This window comes from Vollenhovia emeryi, unplaced genomic scaffold (assembly GCF_000949405.1).
Source record: "Vollenhovia emeryi isolate VEMERY1.0 unplaced genomic scaffold, V.emery_V1.0 DF939207.1, whole genome shotgun sequence".
Classification (NCBI taxonomy): domain Eukaryota; kingdom Metazoa; phylum Arthropoda; class Insecta; order Hymenoptera; family Formicidae; genus Vollenhovia; species Vollenhovia emeryi.
The window spans coordinates 43,900-66,438 of NW_011967159.1; the positions used below are offsets into that span (position 1 = coordinate 43,900).

General features: G+C 38.7%; 5 protein-coding genes and 1 long non-coding RNA gene across 10 annotated transcripts in view; 2 read left to right on the plus strand and 4 right to left on the minus strand.

The window, feature by feature from the left end:
- Positions 1-30: 30 nt before the first annotated feature.
- LOC105561373 (GDP-fucose protein O-fucosyltransferase 2) lies at positions 31-7,067 on the minus strand. 2 transcript variants are annotated; one of them, XM_012011294.1, is made up of 9 exons: positions 6,610-7,067; positions 6,068-6,204; positions 5,851-5,976; positions 5,154-5,421; positions 4,888-5,080; positions 4,646-4,823; positions 4,381-4,510; positions 4,159-4,256; positions 31-130 (listed from the first exon to the last, which is right to left on the minus strand). In XM_012011294.1, the coding sequence occupies exons 1-9, from the start codon at positions 6,750-6,752 to the stop codon at positions 84-86; spliced, it is 1,320 nt and encodes a 439-aa protein (XP_011866684.1). In that variant the 5' UTR covers positions 6,753-7,067; the 3' UTR covers positions 31-83. The 2 variants fall into 2 exon arrangements, with proteins under 2 accessions (XP_011866684.1, XP_011866683.1); XM_012011293.1 differs by lacking the exon at positions 31-130 and having other exon boundaries at positions 3,721-4,256; positions 6,610-7,066.
- Positions 7,068-7,298: 231 nt separating this feature from the next.
- On the plus strand, positions 7,299-12,180 carry LOC105561377 (activating signal cointegrator 1 complex subunit 2-like). Of its 2 annotated transcripts, none has more exons than XM_012011300.1 (14): positions 7,299-7,616; positions 8,261-8,338; positions 8,492-8,655; positions 8,734-9,118; positions 9,274-9,488; positions 9,680-9,865; positions 9,961-10,116; positions 10,192-10,285; positions 10,354-10,527; positions 10,666-10,791; positions 10,866-10,993; positions 11,070-11,277; positions 11,354-11,531; positions 11,917-12,180. In XM_012011300.1, exons 1-14 carry the CDS (start codon positions 7,602-7,604, stop codon positions 12,063-12,065), a joined length of 2,256 nt encoding a protein of 751 aa, XP_011866690.1. In that variant the 5' UTR covers positions 7,299-7,601; the 3' UTR covers positions 12,066-12,180. The 2 variants fall into 2 exon arrangements, with proteins under 2 accessions (XP_011866690.1, XP_011866691.1); XM_012011301.1 differs by having other exon boundaries at positions 11,070-11,271.
- Positions 12,181-12,299: 119 nt separating this feature from the next.
- On the minus strand, positions 12,300-14,517 carry LOC105561378 (bridging integrator 3-like). The gene is made up of 4 exons (XM_012011302.1): positions 14,242-14,517; positions 13,256-13,363; positions 12,893-13,067; positions 12,300-12,813 (listed from the first exon to the last, which is right to left on the minus strand). The coding sequence occupies exons 1-4, from the start codon at positions 14,247-14,249 to the stop codon at positions 12,304-12,306; spliced, it is 801 nt and encodes a 266-aa protein (XP_011866692.1). The 5' UTR covers positions 14,250-14,517; the 3' UTR covers positions 12,300-12,303.
- A 304-nt stretch (positions 14,518-14,821) lies between these two features.
- LOC105561380 (protein FRA10AC1 homolog) lies at positions 14,822-16,811 on the plus strand. Its single transcript, XM_012011304.1, has 4 exons — positions 14,822-15,053; positions 15,793-15,961; positions 16,065-16,224; positions 16,325-16,811. Exons 1-4 carry the CDS (start codon positions 14,947-14,949, stop codon positions 16,618-16,620), a joined length of 732 nt encoding a protein of 243 aa, XP_011866694.1. The 5' UTR covers positions 14,822-14,946; the 3' UTR covers positions 16,621-16,811.
- On the minus strand, positions 15,177-15,861 carry LOC105561379. The gene is made up of 2 exons (XR_001008905.1): positions 15,700-15,861; positions 15,177-15,596 (listed from the first exon to the last, which is right to left on the minus strand). It is a non-coding gene; the product is annotated as an uncharacterized LOC105561379 (long non-coding RNA).
- Positions 16,812-17,418: 607 nt separating the features above from the next.
- LOC105561381 (cytosolic purine 5'-nucleotidase) overlaps positions 17,419-22,539 on the minus strand; it is an 18,631-nt gene continuing 13,510 nt past the window's right edge. For 2 of the 3 annotated variants that reach the window (XM_012011307.1, XM_012011305.1), the window contains 8 exons: positions 21,166-21,239; positions 20,861-21,074; positions 20,353-20,776; positions 19,855-20,011; positions 19,477-19,717; positions 19,152-19,389; positions 18,945-19,064; positions 17,419-18,856 (listed from right to left, as the gene is read on the minus strand). In XM_012011307.1, the coding sequence (XP_011866697.1) occupies positions 18,689-18,856; positions 18,945-19,064; positions 19,152-19,389; positions 19,477-19,717; positions 19,855-20,011; positions 20,353-20,776; positions 20,861-21,074; positions 21,166-21,239 (1,636 nt within the window). In that variant the 3' untranslated portion in view covers positions 17,419-18,688. The remainder of the gene's footprint in view (positions 18,857-18,944; positions 19,065-19,151; positions 19,390-19,476; positions 19,718-19,854; positions 20,012-20,352; positions 20,777-20,860; positions 21,075-21,165; positions 21,240-22,539) is intronic. The other variant, XM_012011306.1, reaches the window with a different exon arrangement.

Sequence of the window (22,539 nt, forward strand, 5' to 3'; positions counted from 1 at the left end):
TTCGGGCTCGCCCCGGGCGACGAAAACGCGAGCGTCCAACGAGAATCTTCCTTTCTCCAGTCTCGATTGTGCGACGGCAAGACTTACTTCTCCTGATCGCCAGTTTCGAAGGAGGATTGGCAGGCTCCGGCTGAAATTTAATAAAAATAATTGAAATATGCCAATCTAAATATAATATAAATTTACTAATCTTTGGGATGAACCACGCGAATGCAAGGTCAACTTTCTCTCTGTGACGATTTTGTCAAAGTTCGCCCTGTACCTATCAAATTGATTAAAATTTTCAATTACGTTCCTGAAGAATAGTGGAATAAAATTCGCTACAATTTAAATGAATCTGATATATCATATAATTATATTTTAAAATCATACACGGGGAGAATTTTCTCTTAAAATTTATCCTGAAAATCATGTAATCGTGGGACGACGTGGCATTTCGAAGAATATTATGAGTTTTTTTGAAATTTTACCATACTTTTTACTAGTAATTATACTTACAATTAGTATACATTTTACCAGTAAAATAAATGGTAACATTTCAAAAAACTCATAAAGCTGTTCAAAATGCCACGTTGCACCACAATTAGATGATTTTCAGGGTAAATTTTAAAAGAAAATTCTCTTCGTGTAGTTTACGAAAAATTGTTAATGTCAAATTATAATTGATAAGTACTTTAGCAAAAATGTGATTTTAACGCGAACTAGATATTGTTTTTTTGTACGAGCAAATTTTACATTGAAAGTACGGTCTTATAATTTCCGATAGCAATTACGTAGCAATTACGTAGCAATTACGAGGAAAGCAAAATATTTATGTACGTAAATAATTTTCACATTTTATAGAAAATACGTACACATTTTGCAACATCCGTAATTATTTATGTATAAAAATTAATAGCACAATACTTTATTTATATAATTATTATTGTACAATGTAGTATTTAGTGTAAAGCCTGTCCCGTTAATATCTACAATCTTATATGATTTGCATTTTAAGTATCGCGTGCTAAGTACTCGCGTGTAGTTTACAAACCACATTATGAAATCTGGAAGTATAAATAATTAAACAGGGACAAGAATTTTCGCAAGATCGTTATCTGCGAGATCTCAGGCGCGTCTATTACTTGACCTCGTACTTTATCAAGCTATTTTGTAGACGCCAGTACACATATGCATATGCATACGCAATGTGCACATACTATTTCCATTATATCACAGAGCCTATATTCACGCTCGCGCTAACGCGCTCTCCATCCTACGTGTTTAGCGTCTATTTTTTACGCCATCCCGACGTTATTTTCCACTCTTCGTACGGCAATCAACCGCGGAATATTATAATTATTGGATGCTCGCAATTTTCTCGAGAAACAAATTCTGTTTTCCGTGCGATGTAAACGTGCGTGCAAACTTTCTTTCTTCGCACGGCTATTACTTTCTTCGAGGCACGCAACTTCCGTGGAATTATCTGTCCCTAATTCTCGCGGATGAAACGAAGATGACGAAATTTTCACAAATTGCTAGGCATTTGATCATATTACTGGCAAAAAAGAATATGTGTTAAAGTGTATTACGAGATGAAAGAGAGGATTCCCTTACGTACGGTGTACTCTTTAAAAACATAAGTAAAGCGATTACGCAAAGCTCTAGAGTTGCCACATGACATTTCGATTAGCGATGAATTTAATATTGCGAAATAATAGTGTTATAACGCTTTTCAATCGGAGGATGCCAATTAAGACATTAAGACGGCCGGGTTACGTAAAACGACATAATCTGCGTAAGTTTATCACGAGCGAGACATCTGCCGTGTCGCCACATGAAAAGTATTATGTGAATGTACGGGTATCATGAATGGGAAAAAGGGGATTTTCTCTTCGTGTACGCGTATGAATCCTCGTTAAAAAGCGTTTCACTCGAATGAAAGGGAGCGGAAGCGATCTTAATGAGACAAGAAATATGCGATTTCTTGTACAACAAGATCTCTTTCGTAGCACAAAACTGTAAAAAACATACCGCAGAATTAAGTAAACCAACTAAAAACCGGGTGATCAAACAGCTTCCTGAAACAAAGCTTAACCAAAAATTCAGAAGTATGCGTTTTAGAAATTACTGGACGAGCTTAAATCAAGTTATGTAAACGATTGCAAAGTAAATATAATATGACTCTCACGAGAGACGTGCACTGCAAAACATATTAGTTTATTATATCCCTCTATAGATAATCTTATAATTTATCGATGCACATTATACCATTTGTAAATGATTTTATAAATTTGTAATGAGATATTTAAAACCAAGAAGTGAATATAATTAATGGTAACTCATTGTAACATAATTATTAATAATAATCATTTAAGCGCTGGTACAGTAAACAACAACATTTATCTCCTTTTGTTAAAAATATACCGAATACATAGTAGAATTTGCGAGTCTTGTCTCAGGAATGATGTAATATACATAGTTCCTAACCCATAAGATTAGATGAAAGAATATCATTATTATTTATTATCCTTAGCTTCACAAAATAATAGAGTTCGGAATAATGCATATAATAATTTGTGACCCAAATTAACTAGTAGAAAAATCCATTCGTAATATCCTGATTACGCTTTGCAGCCAATTATTTGATTAATATACAGTGTCTCCACAAACAAACGAGTAATTGTAGTATTTGTAGTTGCATATCAAGAAAGCGCAACAAAGTAATTTAATCGCATTATTCTCCGTCATTGGGCCGCGACTGCATTAACTACGAGTGGCACGGCACTTTTCACCAAAGTAGAAAAACTAATCGTCGCAACGTGGGTCTGATGACATGCTGATGACAGTGATGACGCATTAAGCAGTGATTATGCACAAAGTTTCGTTCTGCTCAACTCGTTCAGTGAATGTGAAATTGTTAACAAAGCCGCAATTCCTCTCTTTTGTTCTTCGCGCGATACTTTTATCGTGACGCTTCAAAATCGTTCTTTCTATAAGGAAATAATCTTTCGGGTGACGGAAGGGCCATACCTTATCTCCCAGATGAAAATTAATATTTAAAATAACTCCGGAATCAATATTAAAGTAACATTGAGTTCAAATTTAATACGTGGTATTAGCTTAATTTCGCAGATTCCAAACGAAGTCCTTTATGTACAAATTCCGGGGTAACAGACTCGCTACGTGCAAACAAACATTCGAGACGTACAGCAAGTAACACATTGACATTATAAACAACCAAACGTATAACATAAAAGACATCCTAATCTTCAGTATCCCTGTGTCTCTCCATCTCAGAAACATGTTAGAAACGATGGTCGAGTTCGAAGCAAGTATGGCAGCTGAAGATTTATATTTGGAGCAACAAGAAAGAATTAATACAGCTAGCAAGGAAAAAGACTACGAAAGCTTCTACGTAACGCTCGAAAATGAATTGAAAGTGATGTTAATACGTTCCCGTGACACCTTCCCTAAAATTTTCGTTGCACTGGACATTCACATTGGTAATGTTTATCGTATTATATTTTATGTATCTTTGAATGTAGAACGAATCTAGAAATAGGGACACTTTTATAAATGAAAGGAGAAAAATGTATAACAAACCTTTATATGTTTTAAATTCTATCATCCTAAAATTAAATTTCACATTAATCTGTCTACTAAATGCAAACACAGGATGTTTTATTTTAATATAATTTAGATATCGTTACCGTATACATATAATATATAATACATATAATATATAAAAATCTATGTAATATTTAAAATAATTATGATAAAATTGAGTTATATATTTTTAATATGTATGTTTAACTAGTTAACTAGTTAAAAATACAGATAAAAACAATATTACAACACAAGATACATATCGCAATGTATACAGCACGCTTTATATGCACAGGTACATGTGCAAAGCATTTACAAGCGCCAAACGTTTCCAAGTGTGGACTTAAATGATGTACAGTAACATGTACTTATTTGGTGTTCCATTTCGCTTCAGATAAAAAGTTTGTAAAAAAACTGTCTCGTGCAATTGTTTTTCAGCCATTATTTGTCAAATAAAATTAGAATGGATGAAGAAAGGAATCACTAATTCCGAAAATTTACAAATTAAAGTAGAACATCACCAGACAATTGACCAGAATCCATCTATTGCGCAATTCTCATTAGTCTTACATAATTTATTGGATGTGGTCTCCGATGAAAAACCGATTATCTCTCGGTCTTCTTGTATTCTGAATGTAAACGTCGATTCATGAGTTCCCATGAAATATCTAATTAAAGAAGGAGAAATAAAAAATTCCTGTATTATAAGCTAAATATCACAAATACTTCTAATATTTATTTAAATAGCAGTCAACGTTCTATTTGTAATGAATGTCATATAAATGCTTTTACCTGGCATACGAACAGATTATTTGATCAATAATTGCGACTCCACCATCTTTAAATTTATTTATCACATAATCAGATGGCACATATTTCGTGACTTTGTACTGAGGTAGATACGACTTGAGTTCATCAAACTCTGAAAATTATTATTCAAGTGTTACTTAATTTTTCTTCATGTACAGAACATTTACTTCAATTACAACTTATGTATATTCAACACAGGTTTTAGGATTTATAGGATGTTTAGACCGCGTCAAGATAAGACGTATACCATATTGCTCTGCATCTGTCGCAACAAATAATAGGGTTAGCCCAAGCCTATCCATCGCTTTTTGTAATTGCAAGGCAGTATCCATTATTGTCGGCACCGATGCCTTGTGAGCCCTGATGAAGTCGCGTCTCCTAAGATGAACCGCCAAATATGGCCCGCCTCTTGCATCTCGCCGATTCTGAAATTAGAGCCCAGATAAGATCGATTGTTATTCTAATGTAAAAGAATAATAACCAACATACCTTCTCTTTGGTCCAGTCTGCTGGTCGTTCCGTATTATCACTCGCGTTTGTGGAATTCAGAGAAGCCTTCCTATAATTTTCCGCGATATCGTACAGCTCGGAATTATAACGCATGCTGCGCCGAGCCCTCCAGTATTCTTTAGATCCGTATTCGTCATGTAGAGCAATCTCCATGCGATCAAACATTACGGATCTATGCAAAAGGTGCTAACAAGATCCTTGCAAAAGGTAGATAGAATCATTCCGAATTGTATGTAACGTTTCACCTGTACTGCAGTGGTACGAGATTCTGAGAGAGGTCACGTGCCATGCCGTGAAACTTGAGGCACTTGACATCCCGAGCGGTGACGTTATGATAACCCCAGAATGGACTGGTGTACAAATGCCGCTCCAATTCGTTATATCGCAAAGAGCCACGATCACAGTCCACCAGCTCGTTCTTATTCTCGAACTTACCTGTCTTGAACATTTCCTCGTCGTTTTGCAGGATGTACAGACGATCAAGCTGCACCTCTTTGCTCCCGCACGAGTACTCTAAAATCAAGCTGTTAGACAGTCAAATAAATCATTTATATCAAATCCTCACAATACCGTTAAAAAGAAGAAATGTTACTACATTGATAAATATACAATTGACTGAATCCCAATACAGAATTATTCTTAAACTTAGAGAATCTGTGTTGAAAAATAGGAGAAAAATATCGTGTTAATCAGATTGCATTTCTCAAGCCATTGAGAGGAACAAGGCAGACTTTAAGCAAGTTACATCCCTTCAATTTTTCACGAAGCAAGGTACACTGTAAACACTTGCGGTAAACTAAATTCCGAATAATCCAAGTTTATTCTTATCTTGTCCCACATTCAGATTTTATTCCTTCAAGCAGCCTAAACAAACGCTACGTACCGTATACAATGAAATCAAATAGGGACAGTTTTCAATATTGCAGTTAAGAAGAAATGTACCTTCCATAAATTTGTACATCTCCATGACTGGTATGTACCGTTGCAGACTCGCAATGTCAAAGAAGGTGCCCCAAGGTAGTTGCTCCTGGGATCCTATGTCCCTGCTTCGCCAGTGGTACAGATTGCCTAGAGCAGAGATCGAAAGATGCGCACAATCAAGAATTATGTGTATAGATAAAAAGAATTTCGTGAAGTATATCTGCAGTTGATGTATTACCCCATGGCGGCAGAACCAATCGCCACTGGAATTCCTTATCCTTGTCTATTAGCCTCCTTAGAAAAACAGCGACGCGAATGTACACGTCTCGCCTCAGATTGAAGCCTTCCGCAGGATTCACGTCATAAAGGATGTAACTGTAAGGAAAGCACACTGTCAATCTCTGCTCGGAAATGGGACAAAAAGCGTAGGAATAAACAAAGGAGCTTCTCCGAGTCTCTATAATTTCATGCGGCATCAAGTTACATTCCCATAGATCTACATTTTTCCATGAGAAAATTATACAAATCTGCATTTGTCAAGTATCACTCGGGCATATCTCGGCGAGACTTGAAACACATGCGTCTCAGTGTCTAAAAAGCTACGGGCTTCCAAGAGACACTGACATGAGATTTAAGAAGCAGATCTGAGAATACAAACGTAGACAACGAGACGCTGCCTAATTTTTTCTCTCGCGGGCAAAGGCAACCGGTCACAGAGGGATAACGCAAATTCGTAAACCGTAACTTCGCACGGCGTCAACTATCTTGATCATTTCTCACCGTTTTCCTGAGAAGCGGTTCTGAGCGGGGCATCCCCTCGAATCCTCGGTGCACCCGTCGGGCGCCGCGCAAAATCCGCTCTCGCTGCCGCCCGCGATGCACCCGGTCAAAGTAACAACACACAGAAATTTCAAGGCCGACATTTTTCACCGGCAAATCCTGGCCGGCTGGACACGCTCTCTCCCTTTCCCTTGAAGTTCGGCGAAAGTGAGGAAGAAAGTTTCAGTTCCGGTGCAGCGACAAAGAGCAGTCCGCTGAAACGCGAGAGCGCGCGAACCTCTCCAGATTTCCGACTCGTCGACTCTCGGATGAGTGCCGAAGGTTCGCCCTTCGCGGCTGCACCCCGTCCCTTTCCCTTCCTTCCCTCTTCAGCGCCATAAATATTTACCCCATTTCAAAAGTGCAGGAAGCACTGCAACTCGACGACGTAGTGCGCGCGGTGCAGTTGCAGGAAACCCCCCCCCCCTCCCCGCCGACTCTTGAATTCATTCAAAAGAGAAACGTATGCAAAAATTCTGCCGTCGCGGAAAAGTCGAGAGTCAATTGGCCAAGAGCCACGCGAGTGGCCAATCAGCTTGCGACTTTTCTGTAAGAGCACGACTTTTCAGGTATGTACGTTGGCTCCTTGGAATGAATTCAAGAATCGAGCCACGGATCTCGAACAATATCGAGTCGAGATGTCGATAAAACAAGCGCCTAACTTCCGGGAGGTGTACATGCCTGGTCGGCCTGGTGTCACGTATTCGCGGCTCGCCGTGGATTTACGCGGGGATTACCCGGCTTTCCGTTGTCGCGAATCCCTCGAGGAAGACGTCTTCTCGGCGATCCAGCGACGCCTCGCCCTCGGCCTGCCTGTCGTCTGGCCTCGTCGCGCCTGAGCACGGCTCCTCGCCACCGTTTCCGTCGCACCGGTTCCCCGCGCTCTCCCGTCGAACTGACGATCGGCAACGAGCGAAGTTGTTCTTGCGACAGACGATGCAACCCGTAAAGTCATGAAGTTTTACGAGGTAATTGACTCCCGTCTACTTCCGTGGCCCGCTTTTTCTCCTCTCGGCGACGAGACGACTCGCGATATTAAACCGCGACGTTGGGAATTACGTCGTCTACTGAACGGAACCTTTTAGGGTTGTAACGAATATTCGCTTTCGCATGTGCGAACGCGAGACTTTCGTATCATTTTAGACTCTTGCTTTCGCTTTCGCAACTAATTATGCGAAAGTTTTAGCGAAAGATTTTGTCCGGCCCGCACATAGAACTCTAACCTAACCTACAATATTTTAGAGCTTTATTTTATTCTGAAATGATAGAAAATGTTTATTTTGTTTTATTAGAAAGTGATATCTCCGTTCCTGTTGTGTTGCATTGCAATAATGTATTTTATATGATTATAATTAAAATATATAATTTACTAATTTACTAATTTGCATTTCTCATTCAATAATATGAATTAGAAATATTTTTTATTATTATTAGATTATTAATTACATAACATTTTTTCCTAACTGTCAATTATATCATTCAATAGAAAGAAACAAGATCTTTCGCTTTCGCTTTCGCAAAAAGATATCTTTTCTATCGCTTTCACTTTCGCATTCGCTTTCGTTATAACCACTTTCGTTACAACCCTAGAACCTTTTCTTCTGTCCAACAGAATCCGAATTGCGTGCCTTTGGAGGAGCTGCAGCTGAGTATCAAGAATGACGGGGTGGTTCTCATGATAAGTGCACTGGTACGTGTCCAATCTCTGTAGCGTGGCGTTGGGGAAACGTGTCCGTCAGAAATCGCGGCCCCTTTCCGTCGGACACCCACCCGACGATTGTGCACGCGCGTGCCAGACGTTGTTCGGTACTCATGTTCCTTTGTGTTGAACGTCGAATTTTAGAATATACGGTGGGCGGAAGACAAGCGTTACTTCCTGCATTACGAAGTGCCGGAGATATACAATAAGGATGGGTCGGAAATCCCGGGCGCTCAGGATCGCTGGATGGAGGTCGTGGGTTACATCGTCGAGGATCTCAACTGGTTGCTGGATCTCCCGTTTTATCGGTACGACGGTGCCCCCCCGGCGGCGCCTCGGCGCTGTTAACAGCGTGCAATTGCTACTAGCGGCTTTCCTTTGTTTAGATTCTGGTCCAACATTGTGTACAATACCTCGATTCTGGACACGCTGGTGACCTTCTTGCAAGAGGCCCCGCCTTTCTTCACTTTAGAGAATTTCCCTGCCGAGCCGAGGATGCTCGAGGCGTTGGAGAATCTTCGTCGCAGCGTACTTGTTGTCTTCGCGCGTCTCTGCACGAATAAGCAGAGCCCGACGGAGTACATGAACCGTCCGTTTCTTGGGAATCTGTTGTACGACAATTATATATTTACAATACCGATTATATTTGATCTGTGTCAACTGTACGGCAGGGATAATCCCAAGGTGGTAGAGAAGATTGTAGATAGTGTATTTAGTCTGCAACCGCTGTACAATGATGATCTTCAGAAAGCTGTGCCGTGCCTTATAAAGGTGATGTCTACTGTTCAATGATACAAAAAAAAGCAATCGCAAATATAAATTTAAGATTTAATTAATTTCAGTTGAATTTTCTTAAAAGTGTGATGTGTAAAGAAATTGCTATGAATACTTTGTTCCAGTTGAATTAATCGTTCTCGTTGCCGTAGGCTCTCCAAAATGTTGAACGGAGATTTGAGGATTGTCCAAGCTACGCGACTGAAGCAGTGGCGCTTTCAGAGAGGGGAAACTCCGTTGAGATGACGCTGTATAATTTAGAGGATTTGATACTCTACATTCTAGATGTGTCGTCGACTCTTGCTACATTATTGAGAAGCTATTCTCCGCTAATTGCTACATTTCATGGAGATGACTTCATAAACAAGTGAATAAAGGCTATTTTATTATTGGTTTCCTATTGACGTAATATTGATTAGTTTTTAATGCTTTGGTATAACACATTTATGCGCTCTCAAAACAATTTGTCTGACGCTGCACGTGACATGCTGCTCGAAACTTGTAGTACATTGTACAATGTTTTTATATTGGCGTCACTATATCGTTTCTGTTCGCTAGGATAGTTTCGTTATATGGGAGTACAATACCTGAGATGTATAAAAAGCTGGATAAGTTAGCATATAAGGAGGAAAGTATACCAAAGTACATGGAATTGAAGCATCGTCTCGATGTAACCAGAGTGGAGATGTTAAGTCTTTATCGAATTATTACTTATGAGCCCGTATTAAGTATTCAGGAAAAGATGTAAGTGTGAGGAAGTACCACCTTGTGATAAGAACAATTTTAACAGAATATTCCGATTAAAAGATTGGATTTATTTACTAACATTATATCTGCAGAAACACAATAACGGAAGGCGAGATAAGAAATTGCATAGACGAATATTTGAATACACTAATGAATGCTATATCTGAAAAAGAATTCATTATAGATTATCATCAGTTTTACCCAATTGATGCCGATCTCGAACATATAACCAAACTTTGTCCTGATGTGTATCCTTTTGTAAAGAAATTACAATGTTGGGGGGAGATTTTAAAAGTTTAGTTTCCTTTACTTCTAGCATTCAGTGATACGATAAAATGCGAGTATATATTACATTCATTGCATGCAACGATTGGAGATGCTAAGCCGTCAGTCAGTGCGTCTCTCAATAATGCAAGTGTAAGTAACAATCTTGCAGATGTATGCGTAGGTTTAAAAATTTCATGTTATGTATTATTGTATTATAGATAGCCGTTGCTGGATCTAGTGCTGTTCAAAGCAACCAACGAAAAGAACATTCCAACAATGTGAATTGCGTAAATGATAAAACAGACTTTGCCTTGAAAGAGCCTGCGAACATAATGTCTCTAATCGCGGAAGTGAAAGAGATTCTCTGCGATTATGGTGAAGGTTTCATACAGGTAAGACTTTTGTTAAATGTTAAATTTATTAAATTATAAATGGAAATAATGGACGAAAAATGGAACTTAGTATTAAATTCGCCAAATAAGGAATGCTAAATAGTATTGTTATAAATTTGTGTAATCTAAAACTTTCAGCTATATTTAAAGCATTATAATTATAACGTTGAATCTGTGATAAATGCAGTTCTGGAGCCGACGAATTTACCACGTGATTTGAAAGAATTAGATAAGACAATACCATATATACCACCCGATCCGATGGTAAGTGATGGAATAATTTCTACGCTGTGACAAAGCCAAGATAGCAAAGGTTAATTGTTTATGTATCCTTTTAGGAAGTATCGGCTGCTGTGGATCCCACTGTGAATCTAGCCAGCAATTTTCAAGAATTAGATATTTCTTCCAACTTTGACTTTGAAATTATGACCGAGAAGTTTACAGACACGTCGGAGAGGAGGAGAAAGTAGGTCACTAAGTTTGCACAAAATTTTTACGTTTTAACATTTCTGTTATCATTAAATACATCTTTTTCTTCCCAGGAAAAATCAGTACAGAAATGCAAATGAAATGTTTAATGACAAGTCTGCAATTCAAGAAGCGAGGCGTATTTATGATAAGTACAACCTTGTCGCCGATGAATACGATGATGAGTATGACGACACGTACGATAGTCACGACATTGGTGGTAGCACGCAGGACGGTTCCACAGAAATAGATGCCAGGCCTTTCACCACTCCGAGAGTTAGTGTAAATGTTTTTTTTTTAACACTTGATCTGTAATTTTACGTGAGTTCGTTTTCTATGCGACAAATTTGTTACGCAGGTATTTCGTACAGCCGACAAAAATAATGCTAGCTCGGAGGATGACACTGAAAATGAAGACGAGAAACCTGTACAGAATAGTAACCACTTCGTACAAAATCCGGCGGAATTACGCGCCAAAGCCGAGCAACGAAAGCAACAATTTGTAAGAGATGGCAGAAATGCGCACGATCCAAACGGTAAACTGCACATTTATTTTCTTGAAACCTTTAAAACTTACAGTTTCATTAAGCTATTAAATAACATATACAAAATATAAAAACTTATTTTCATTCGGCAAATATATAAAATCACTGTTCCTGTTTGTAAAAATATATTATTTGTATTTACATATATTCAGCGAAATATTGATCTATTACATTCCGGAATGGTATCTGAAACATAATATTAATTGTATGGTATATTTATAATACAATTCAACTAGATGTTTAATGAATGACCACTTTAATCGCGTTTCTCTCTCGTTTATATGTCACAGATTGAAAAAGCTTTGGTAACATTTTCAATGAAACTTGCATTATTGAATATTCAGATTTTAAATTGCGATTTTTCTTTTTTTCTAAGGCAAGTCCAAAGGTCAAAAGCAAAACAAGAACGGCACGGTAAAAAAAGAAGATTATAGGAAGAAGAGTGTATACAAATCTTCACAAGGCAATCACAATCGGCGTATGGGTGCCCAGGTGAAGAGGAACCGAGGAATGATTCCATCCTAGAGCAGCAGGTTTTCGTAAACGCAAAAGATCCGACGATGTACATACTGCCAAGCAATGAACATCTTCACTTAGTTATTTAATCACCCCACGAAAATAAACGTTCTTATAATTTCTATTCGTTTGTCTCGTTATTTCGAGCCAAGAGCTTCAAAGATATTTTTATCTAAAAATAATATCAGAATAAAATTATGTTTTACGTTATGCCGTTTCGAAAATGTTTAGAGAAAGCTGTACTCATTCAGTGGTCCTTTACTATAGTTAGCGCTCTCAATCTATTTAATTCAGTGTTGATAACTCGCTGATGTTCCTCCTCAGGTACCGTTGTGCTCGACGCGAACGCGGAGGAACACTCGATGGGCATCAATTGCGTGTACAACTGCGTCGCGTGCCCGTAATAATTTAACTGTATCATAATCACAGCGTGAATACTCGGATTGATGTACTCCAATCTTTTCCCGAGAAACATCGGCAGCTCCGTGAGCAACTGAGCGTGTATAGTCTTCAACTCTTTAGCGGCCATCTCCTCCGCTCGCCGTTCTCTCTCCAGCTTCGCGATGTGATTCGCCGTCCTGTCCTTTTTCTCCTGCAACTTTTTCATACGATTGTACACGTATTTCCAGGTAGCCACTAGATCCTCGCGTTTCGTCAGTGCCGCAGCAATGGCGATAAATTCATTTCTGAACTTCTTCAGAGGTTCGATAAACGTCTTGTAGCACAAGTTGCTGATCTCCTGAACGTTCTTTCCCACCTGATGGCAAGATGCGACACAAGTTACAGTATCTCGAGGGAGAATGCCAGCGTTGCGTGTGTAAAGTGCACCAACTTACTTGTGTAGCGACGGAATAGTACTCTTCCACTATTCTTCTACACTCGTTGTTACTCTGCGCCAGCCCGCAATTGATGAGATTCGTACTTAGTCGCTGGTCAGCTCTGTCCAGATACGTCAGGGATCCTATGTACTTCTTCATCTCCTTGGTCATTTTTCTTATTGCGCTTTCGACACTTGGAAAGAGAGCGGACATTGTGATAATTCGAATTATCTCTTCGAGCAATCGTGCGATGCATAAAAATCTAGTTGATTGGGCAACAGGATCGGAAATGCGCTCCACAAAAGCAAATTGTAACAGAGGAAGGAAGTTGACGTCGCGCAGGCTTATCGCTACAGAACAACTTCCACCAAATGTACGTACTAGATGAGCTGCTGGACGACAACGTCCAGCTCTTTGTCCTCCGCATAGGACAAGAGCGGCGGCGCGGAAGTCGGCCTCTGGGTCAGGTAGTTCTTCTTTAAAGGATTCCTGCTCGTACAATACGCATGTAAATTCGCGATAAACGAGTATCGACGTGTTTTAAAAGTCAGCTGACTCAGTGCTTGAGCAGAAAGATTGTCGTAGGTGTTTACGATTCCGTAGTAAGTTAGTCTTGGCCTAATATTACATTTGTCGTACGACAAATTCTTCAAGCGTGTTGACCGGCTGCAGAATAGAAGATTTCTAGAGACTCGAGAACATTTCTATCTTACAGCCAATTGACACGCTTAAAAATTTTGTCGCACAAATGTAATGGCCTTAGGGCCTGAGCAGAATAGCTGTCTCGTACTCTTAAGACATAAAACAGCTATTGTGCGTTACCTCAAGACGAAGGCTTAAAACGTAAAACATTGTCTTAAGGCTGTCTTAAGAGTATAAGAGCCATTCTGCTCAGGTCCTCACGATAACTTCCTTTCTTTTAGCAGGGCAGTCTTTATACTCGCTTAGGGCCTGAGCAGAATGGCTGTCTTATATTCTTAGGTGACGAGACAGTCAGGGCCTGAGCAGAATAGCTGTCTTGTACTCTTAAGACATAAGACAGCTATTGTGCGTTACCTCAAGACAAAGGCGTAAAACATAAAACGTTGTCTTAAAGTCTAATCTACAATGTGCCCTCTGCATCTAAAAACATTCTACTGAAATATAAGAAAATCCAAACGCTTAAAATATTTGTCGACAGTGCACGATTGTACAGTGTATAATATACAATTTATCTACTTGCGCAAAGTTTTTAAAAGTATTTATTGACTACAAAATAGAATGTTTCTAGACGCAAAGAGCACATTGTAGATTAGGTCTAAGGCTGTCTTAACAGTATAAGAATCGTAAACGGTTGCGGCAATCTTTCCGCCCAGGTTCTCACTTACCACGTCATATTCGATGTCGCTCGGCAAGCGTCCGCGTCTACATGGGTGACTCTGGAGCCCGGACGACGAGTTGCTCGGGCTCTTGCAGCTGTCCGCGATCTTTATTCGTAATCTCACGCTCGTCCGGCGACTCGTGCAACGTTCACGCGATCGTACCCTCGACGAGGTCCTGCGTCCGTGCGCTCGGACAAGTGACGTCACATAATAATAATTCTTGAACGGCGCGCGATAAGAACGTCCGCTTGTTACCTCGCAGATTGTTTATTTAGATACAGCTGACGGTGCATCGCGCATGCGTCCGAATCTCATTCTCGGCGAGATGCTGGGGACAGATCGCGTCCGTTCATTTCATCGTTTCTCTCGCGCGACCGGGAAGAGGGATGATCCTTCGGACGTCGTCGTACACTTCGGGCAGGTGTCAAGACCGACAGGCAGGTCCTCGCCTGGCACACAAGTGACACGACAGGTTACATCTGTTCTCAGTAGCCGCACCACGTTGCACTTCCTGCACTCAAAACAAACGGGCTAGAATTCCCTATTTTTTTTTGTCCCTGACTGGCCGTCGGGATTCAAGAGCGAGCGTCACGCGGGTTAATTTTACGCGCAGTACGCGTGTGAGAGGTAAACACAGTCGAGACCTGCCGGACGCAGCGGATCGCAATCAGCTGAGGCTGCGGGGGCGACTCACGTCGCGCGACGGGCGGCATGTTTCCGGCTTACGCACACCTGTCGGCTTACGACAGGCACAAGAAACTCGTCAACGACTACCTGACGGTCTACGGGAAGTCGGTGTCGTCGTTCCAGCGAGACACGTAGGTCGAATCTTTCGGTTTTGCGTGCTAGGAGCTTCCGCGCTGGACAACGACGTCTCGCCGCTCGCACCTGCTCGTCTCGATCGACTCCACCTTGCGCATTTTCATCTCTTTCTTTTTCTCCTCTTAGGCGATTCACTACGCCGGGAGTGTCCCTGAGAATTATATCTGATCCAAGTTGTTCGTTGTATTCTGTAATTATAAGTTACACTATATTATTTAACATCCCACGCGGCACTCATGTCTGAAAGACATCGTTAAGACCAGTTAAGACGTCTTTAAGATATGTATGTCTAAAAGACGACTTAAAGATGTCTTAAAGATGTCTTTTGGACATGCGTGCTGCTGTATGGGATTGTAATACAAAAGTATGAGTGGATCTGTGCTTTCTTCTCGAACAGTTGTCCTTCAAAATTGTTTTATCCTTTTTATCGGAATGGCTGTCTTGTACTCTTAAGACAATGTTTTATGTTTTAAACCTTTGTCTTAAAGTAGCGCACCATAATTGTTTTATGACTTAAGAATACTGCTCAGGCCTTCACTCTAGAAAGAGACAAACGTGAATTAAACCAAGCTTAAAGTTAAGCGACGTTGGTGAAACCGGGCCTTAGCGAGCTATTATATTCTTAAGAAGAACATGGCTTACGGCATTTCCTTGCGATGGCTCTATCATTCATTAATAGCACACGAAGGTTGTAATTGGATAAAATTTGTAACAAGCAGCACTTGACGTTTCGAGGTCCCGAGACAAGACTGATCACGATGTCATCAGAGAGAACCACAAGTTTCTTTGGGATCAAGAGAAGGACGTTCCGGACACGTGGGGTGCGAAATTAGCGAAGAAGTACTATGACAAATTATTCAAGGAGTATTGCATATGCGATCTCATGTATTATAAGTATAACAAGGTAGGCAATGTCTTCATTTCACAATTGTGTCTCCGTATTGATTATAATTTGAATTATAAAAATTGTTTCGATTAAGTGAATTATTAATTTGTGATGTGAGCAGGTTGCTCTGAGATGGAGGACCGAGAAGGAAGTAATCGTTGGGAAAGGACAGTTCGAGTGCGGCAGTAAAACGTGCGGGGAGAAGGAGGACTTGCGTTCTTGGGAGCTTAATTTTGGCTACGTGGAACACGGCGAAAAGAAGAACGCGCTAGTAAAATTAAGTACGTCTTATAATCAGTTTAAAGTGTAGACGACCATATATTCTATACATATACTGCTCCGCACAAAATTAACTAACTCACCTTTTCTTTTGATGCGAAGGACTTTGTCCGGAATGTTCGGTGAAACTTAATTATCGATCACAAAAGCGGGAGGTGAAAAGGGGAAAAGCTTTGAAGCGTTTAGACGTTTATTCTGAAAGTAACAACGTGCCTACTGCATCCAGCAATCCAGAGTCAGATAACAATGCGGAAATAGATTCCAGCTCGGCTGAAATACAAAGCATTGAGAATACTGGTGCGAACGAGTCGAATATCTGGAAAGAGAAGCCAACTGAAGATGTAGAAAAGACAAGAGAGAAAGAATTTGAGGAATACTTGGCAGATTTGCTTATGTGAACACGATTTTCATCATAATTTATTTTTTATTTGAAGTTTTATTGTAAATATATATTAAAGAGTAGTTATATTTCTCATATATTCGTTTCTTGCTTATTTTCTTGTAAGAATGTTGCACTGTACAGCTGTTAGTACAGCTATACTGTATAGTATTAATAATAAAATATTTATAATACTTCATATACGAAAAATATTTTTTCCAATGAGAAGTACCTTCATGCATTTAAGAGGAGTCTGAAAAAATGAGAGAAATTTATCATAATTTAATTAAAATAAAATAGTGTTGCATAATTTTTAGTAAATTTTAAACTTTTAATGTTAGAAAATGTTTAACTTGTATATAAAAATGTATAAAAAGCACCAGGAAAGCCTTGATATAAAATTGCATTAATTTTTACTATTTTTTATTTTGTGTATACAAATTGCATCTAGATTAATTTTTTTTCATAATCGAGTTTAACATACAATATTTTCTCCTGGTACTTGGTAAATTTTTGAGAATTTAGATTTTTGTAGCTTGAATTTTTTAATCTCTCTTTCTCTCTCTTTCTCCCCCTTTCTCTCAAACTCGGAGTTTTGGAGTTTCAATAAATACAATCTAGTCCGTAATTGTATTCTCCTAATGCTTTCTCAATTTTTTAAAAATTTAACTTAAATGTCAATAATTTAAAAAGTTATCAACAGTCTACATATAAAGTCAACTGTTATTTTACTGACTGATTCTTGGACCTCTTGTAATCATACAATTATTAAGAATATATTAAGAAAAGAAGTAGTATGAGTTGACTTCGAACACTGTGATTTCAAAAACTTTAATTTTATTTATTCCGTTTTTTCATCTACATTTTGTGAGCAACATTACGAACTAAAAAAGGGCGGGACACATAACAAATCTAGACACACATGTCCCAAATACGCTAAAAATTAGTACAATTTCAGTATCAAGGCATTCCCGGTGCCTAATACACGTTATATAGATTACAATATGTTATCGTTAATATACAGTAACAAAATATTCCCCTACAAAGAAATATAAATAATTTCTATAAATAGAGATTATTGATATTCCCAGAAAACTTTTCAGAATTTCTTTTAAATTTAAAATATTACAATTATATAAAATGGAACAAATTTTTATTATTTTGTATATGTGTTAATTTCATATTAATAGCTCAACATTCTTTTGTATTCGATTTTTTTTCTATTTTTACGTATTTTACGACAGTTTACAATACGTCCTACAATCCAATCGTATACAAAGTTGAATATTGTCTTATTTTCTTGCGGTTTAAAAACCTAACATAAATCCAGTGATTACTTGTCTAAAATTCAAATTATATATTTCATTATCCAATCAATTAAAATTAATATCTATTGACTGCATAAGTATTAATTCGAAGAATGATTGTATAAGATTATAACTTTATATTTGTTCTGTACACCTATCCTAAATTGCACAATTCACTTATTAGAGCTCGCTATACCTCGTTCTTCTTCTATTATTTCAATTATGATTTCAATTATAAGCTTACATTGCATATAAAAAGAGAGACTAATCAATTTTACAATAAATTTAAAGTCGTTGACGTCTTCTACTATCAAAACTTCAATAGAATACTCCTCAACTTTAATATATATTAATATATATATATATATATATATATGTATGTATAATCATATTAAGTCAATATACAACATATACAATGCTAATAAAATCTGTCACGTGTTGTATAATTCAATATTCGAATGCTTCATAATATGAACATTTGTGCGCTAATTATTACACCATTAATAATGTCCCAACTACAAAAGTATTAAACATTCTCCGAGAAATTATAATTGATATAAATATTGCTACGTTTCGTCTTTTATATCGACATCATTTTAAAAATATATTATATTACCGTACATTTTGGGACTAAATATTCTTAACGCAGCTGAGATGCGTCTTATACTACGATTTCTTGAAACACAAAATTCTACAGTACTATACATTAATCATTTCATTTCTCAGTCGATTTTAGTTATGCAAAATAAAAAATAGTACCGAGTATCATAAAATATGGCTTTAATTGCAATTCGCATTTCTCGTGGATATTCTCATTTGATTGGCATGCTTCTGCGAATCGCTATCCTCGTCGCTGCAATCTTCATCGTGCGTATGTGTAACATTACGTGGCGTTTCCGGTCTTGCATGTGGAATTTGATTATTAAAATGGTCCACATATAAATTCTTCTAAAACGAAAACATATGGAATACATTATTGAGACTCCTACATTGATCAATATCCGATTATCATGACGATATTCTTATAAATACTTACAGAAGAGGGTCGATTGTGTTCCTCTTCCTCGTCTGCCAGTTTAAACGTTCTCGAACGGCTTATCATCGGCGTTTCCATAACAAACCTTTGTTCGTGTGCTACCGTACTCTCGTGTGGCATCTGAAAGTGTAACGAAGAGAATTTATGACTTGCGTGAATCAAAAAAACAATTTGGATAAATCGCCAAGTACACGCCATATAACTTACCAGCATAGCAGGTGCTCTAAACATGTATGAGAAGGGATAATAAATCAGATTCAAGAAAGTCGCTGCGTACAGATCGGCGTACCTTACGACCTGACTGCTGAAAAACGTTTGTCTACTTCCGCTGCGAAATAGGGAACCCATCATGCCGTAAGCTAAATCCATTTTGTGCGTGACGTCCCTTATGGACGCGCGTAACTTAGAAATATCCGGCTTCTCTTTCGTACTGCTGTCTAAATTTCTAAACAAAGTAGAGTAGACGTTAATGAAAATATGTCGCGCAAGTATCTTTACATAAAGTATTTATTATCGATTATACACTACTCACTTATACATTTCCCCGAGCATAACGTCCAGCCTCTGTAATTCAGCGAATAATTGACACTTGTCGGTCCAAACGTGTAACTCCTGAACCAACTCAGGGACTATTAAAAATGTTCTCCAGCCCCTTATCTTCTTGCTCTTTAAAATATCACCAAATATATGGTCACCGACATATAACACATCCTTTCCTTTTGCGCCGATCAATTCTGTAAACACGTCGCACGAGCCTCCCGAGTACACTTCCCCTGTTTTAATCAGAATCAAGGATTAACAATCTCACTTGTAGCCGAGCAGGAGAGTTTTCTAAATTACATTTGCCAAAGTTAAAATTGGGTTCTCTAAATTATATTTGGTAAAGTTAAGTTAATGTCTTTTCCATTACCTGTGTGAAGTGGTCCTTTGTGTGTACCAAGTTTTAAAGCGCCCGTCCTCGTGTCCACTTGTCGCAAGATTGTTCCTTCCCCGAAAAACAACGGCTTTCTGGCGTCTACTACAATTGTGTCAAAGTAGGTTTTCCAGTTTCTATGCGGTTCGTCAGGCTGAAATGAAAGTAACACGTCAAAAATTTATTGATACTTACAATAGTATCAATGAATAATTTTATGTGAGTATGCTTCATCGTGAATATATTTCTCGCACTTAACAAGCGAGAGAGATATTATCTTTTAAATAAATAAATTTCTCACATGAACATACAGATTCTATTCTAACAATAAGTTAGATAATTAGAAAGAACCAAAATTTTATTAGTGTCATAATGTGATGTTACGTATTCAATTTCGAGGGCTTCATTAACTTTCGTACATGGCAAATGCAGCTCGTTAATTTGTTTGAAGCAATTAACTTTAAGAATGTTAACAGTGAATGAGAGAGAACGTACCCGTGCACCGTGTGGAAAATCGAACAAATAAGTCATAATTTTGTCCGTGAAAACGTAATCACTGTTAGTTAATAAAAACACTTTTGCTCCACTCTCTCGGATTCTCGTAAGGAACATAGGCAACCTCTCGTCCTTATTTACGTATTCGTCTAAGTTCTCGATAGTCTTCGTTTTCAGATCACCATGAAGGTGTATCCAATCTACCGCGCTTCGGACGTCCTGAAATATACTTCTGAAGCTCATGGTGAGCTCACCTTCTTTCACTCCGGTCTTTTCTCTTGTATATTGCGGCGAGTTTGTGAAAAAATCTATCAGACACGCCAGCAGATAGGTCTCCGGTAGATTGAACAAGGTATTGAGCACGTAAACTCTAGACTCGTCTAATTGTAGAAATTTATTTGGATAAAGCTCGTAGACCTGAGAGCTGAAATGGAACAGACGAAGTAGAGGATGAGAGAAAGAGAAGCACAGAGAACATAAGCCGCGCCGGGTTATTTTTATCCCTTACTGTTTCAAGAACTCGAAGCCATGGACACAGACCAAGATGTTGCCGTAAGCGTCCACCTTCAAGAGATTCCCGTGTAAGGTGTCGAACCATAATCCGCGAACGGGAAAACTAGGATCGTATTCGAAAGCCTTGATTTCCTGCGGATACCCCAAAGACACTAGACGATCCTTGAGCAAATTGAAGCCCAATTGCTCGTACTGTGGCGACTTGTATTCTAAAATGTTTCGTTACACGTAGCACAATTTCACTAATCTCAGCTTCTCTCTTGGGATAAAAAAAATTGAAGAAAAGAGACGTAATATTACCTGCCAACGTGTAATCCATATCGAACCCATAGAACTTGATGTTCTCGAGATGAAGACTCCGATTGACGAAGATCCTGCGAAGAATAATTCATCGATTAGGAAACATCGCAAGATAATGGCATTGATTTACGATGGTTGCAGTGTATAAATTTTAAAAGTGCGCGATCAATTTGATGTAATGAGGAAAATTCAGCGAGACCTATTGGCGAAGATTTGTCGCGGCATACCGATGAAAGACTCGCTCTCCTCAACATCTTCCTGCTGATGGAGAAATGATAATCGTGGCGATCTCATAATATCAAAGTCAGCTTCTCGCCTGTGTTCTGTGCCGCTTTTCGAAATGGCAATCATTTTGTTACGTTAGATTTAACGTGTCGAACAGATCGCGATACCAATGAAGCGTTGGTGATCAAGTAACAAAAGATTGTCCCTTATCTCTCCATTCATTTGTTTTCTTTTCCTGTTATCTCGTTATTAAGTTACATTAATTATTGTGTCCAAAGAGGATACGTAAGTTTACTCCAATAGCTTTGTCGCAACAAAATAGCTCTTTAAATCGCGAAAAAATTCTACCGTCAGTTTTAATATAATATTATTAATTTTCAATTTTATATTCTTCAATGTCTCGGCCTCGGCAATTTATTGTTAGCGTAAACTCCGTCTCGATAGGTAAACCGCTGACCAAAATCATGTACACCAATGCCCACTAATGCCCAAACTAATACCCAAAGAATGCCTAGTAATGCCCAAAAAATGCCTAAGCAGAAAAATTGTCGTAACTGTTTACGATTCCATCGGAAGACGTAAGCAAGTCAGTGTCGGAGTCAACGCACAAAGAATTGTCGTACGTCGCCGCGCGATGCAATGGATACGACATACGTCTACAATTCTTTGTGCGTTGACTTCCGACACCGACTTAAGTCTTACAACGGAATCGTAAACGGTCACGACAATCTGTCAGGCCCTAATGCCCAGTAATGCCGCAAATCTGTACACCGCAATGCCCTCAGCGGTTTACCCCTCGCTAAATGCGTCGAATTCAATTTCGATAAGCGTGTCTTCCTCAGACAGACGCATCAGCGAAAGCTCGTGCACGAGCAGCAATTACTCTCGATACACTATGTGAGTGAATTAATTATCCTGAAACGCGCGAAGCCGCAACGATTACGTTACTTATCGTCGCTCGGGGCGTTCGTGCCGAAAATTATACATTTTGAAGTCGAGACACACTTTCGATCCAACTTTCGAATACGTCAGAATCGACGGGCACATTCCGCAACGAAGTTTTTGCAGCGTTAATTACGCTCAAATAGGGTAAAGGCAGGTATTATGGCCATAGTTTTGATTTGAGGTCATAATTTTCAAACCGCTGGT

Excerpts from the sequence above, each read along its gene's own strand:
- LOC105561373 (XM_012011293.1), bottom strand. The coding sequence starts at position 6,752 with ATGTCGGCCTTGAAATTTCTGTGTGTTGTTACTTTGACCGGGTGCATC. Across the intron at positions 5,422-5,850 it reads GATGTACAAATTTATGGAAG|AGTACTCGTGCGGGAGCAAA; the intron begins GTACATTTCTTC and ends GCTTGATTTTAG. Across the intron at positions 4,257-4,380 it reads ATAATCTGTTCGTATGCCAG|ATATTTCATGGGAACTCATG; the intron begins GTAAAAGCATTT and ends TTCTTTAATTAG.
- LOC105561377 (XM_012011300.1), top strand. Across the intron at positions 9,119-9,273 it reads CTGTGCCGTGCCTTATAAAG|GCTCTCCAAAATGTTGAACG; the intron begins GTGATGTCTACT and ends TCGTTGCCGTAG. Across the intron at positions 10,528-10,665 it reads ATGGTGAAGGTTTCATACAG|CTATATTTAAAGCATTATAA; the intron begins GTAAGACTTTTG and ends TAAAACTTTCAG.
- LOC105561378 (XM_012011302.1), bottom strand. Across the intron at positions 13,068-13,255 it reads GTCGTCCAGCAGCTCATCTA|TGTCGAAAGCGCAATAAGAA; the intron begins GTACGTACATTT and ends TCTCTTTCCAAG. Across the intron at positions 12,814-12,892 it reads ACTATTCCGTCGCTACACAA|GTGGGAAAGAACGTTCAGGA; the intron begins GTAAGTTGGTGC and ends TCTTGCCATCAG.
- LOC105561380 (XM_012011304.1), top strand. The coding sequence starts at position 14,947 with ATGTTTCCGGCTTACGCACACCTGTCGGCTTACGACAGGCACAAGAAA. Across the intron at positions 15,054-15,792 it reads TCGTCGTTCCAGCGAGACAC|GTCCCGAGACAAGACTGATC; the intron begins GTAGGTCGAATC and ends TGACGTTTCGAG. Across the intron at positions 16,225-16,324 it reads GAACGCGCTAGTAAAATTAA|GACTTTGTCCGGAATGTTCG; the intron begins GTACGTCTTATA and ends TTTGATGCGAAG.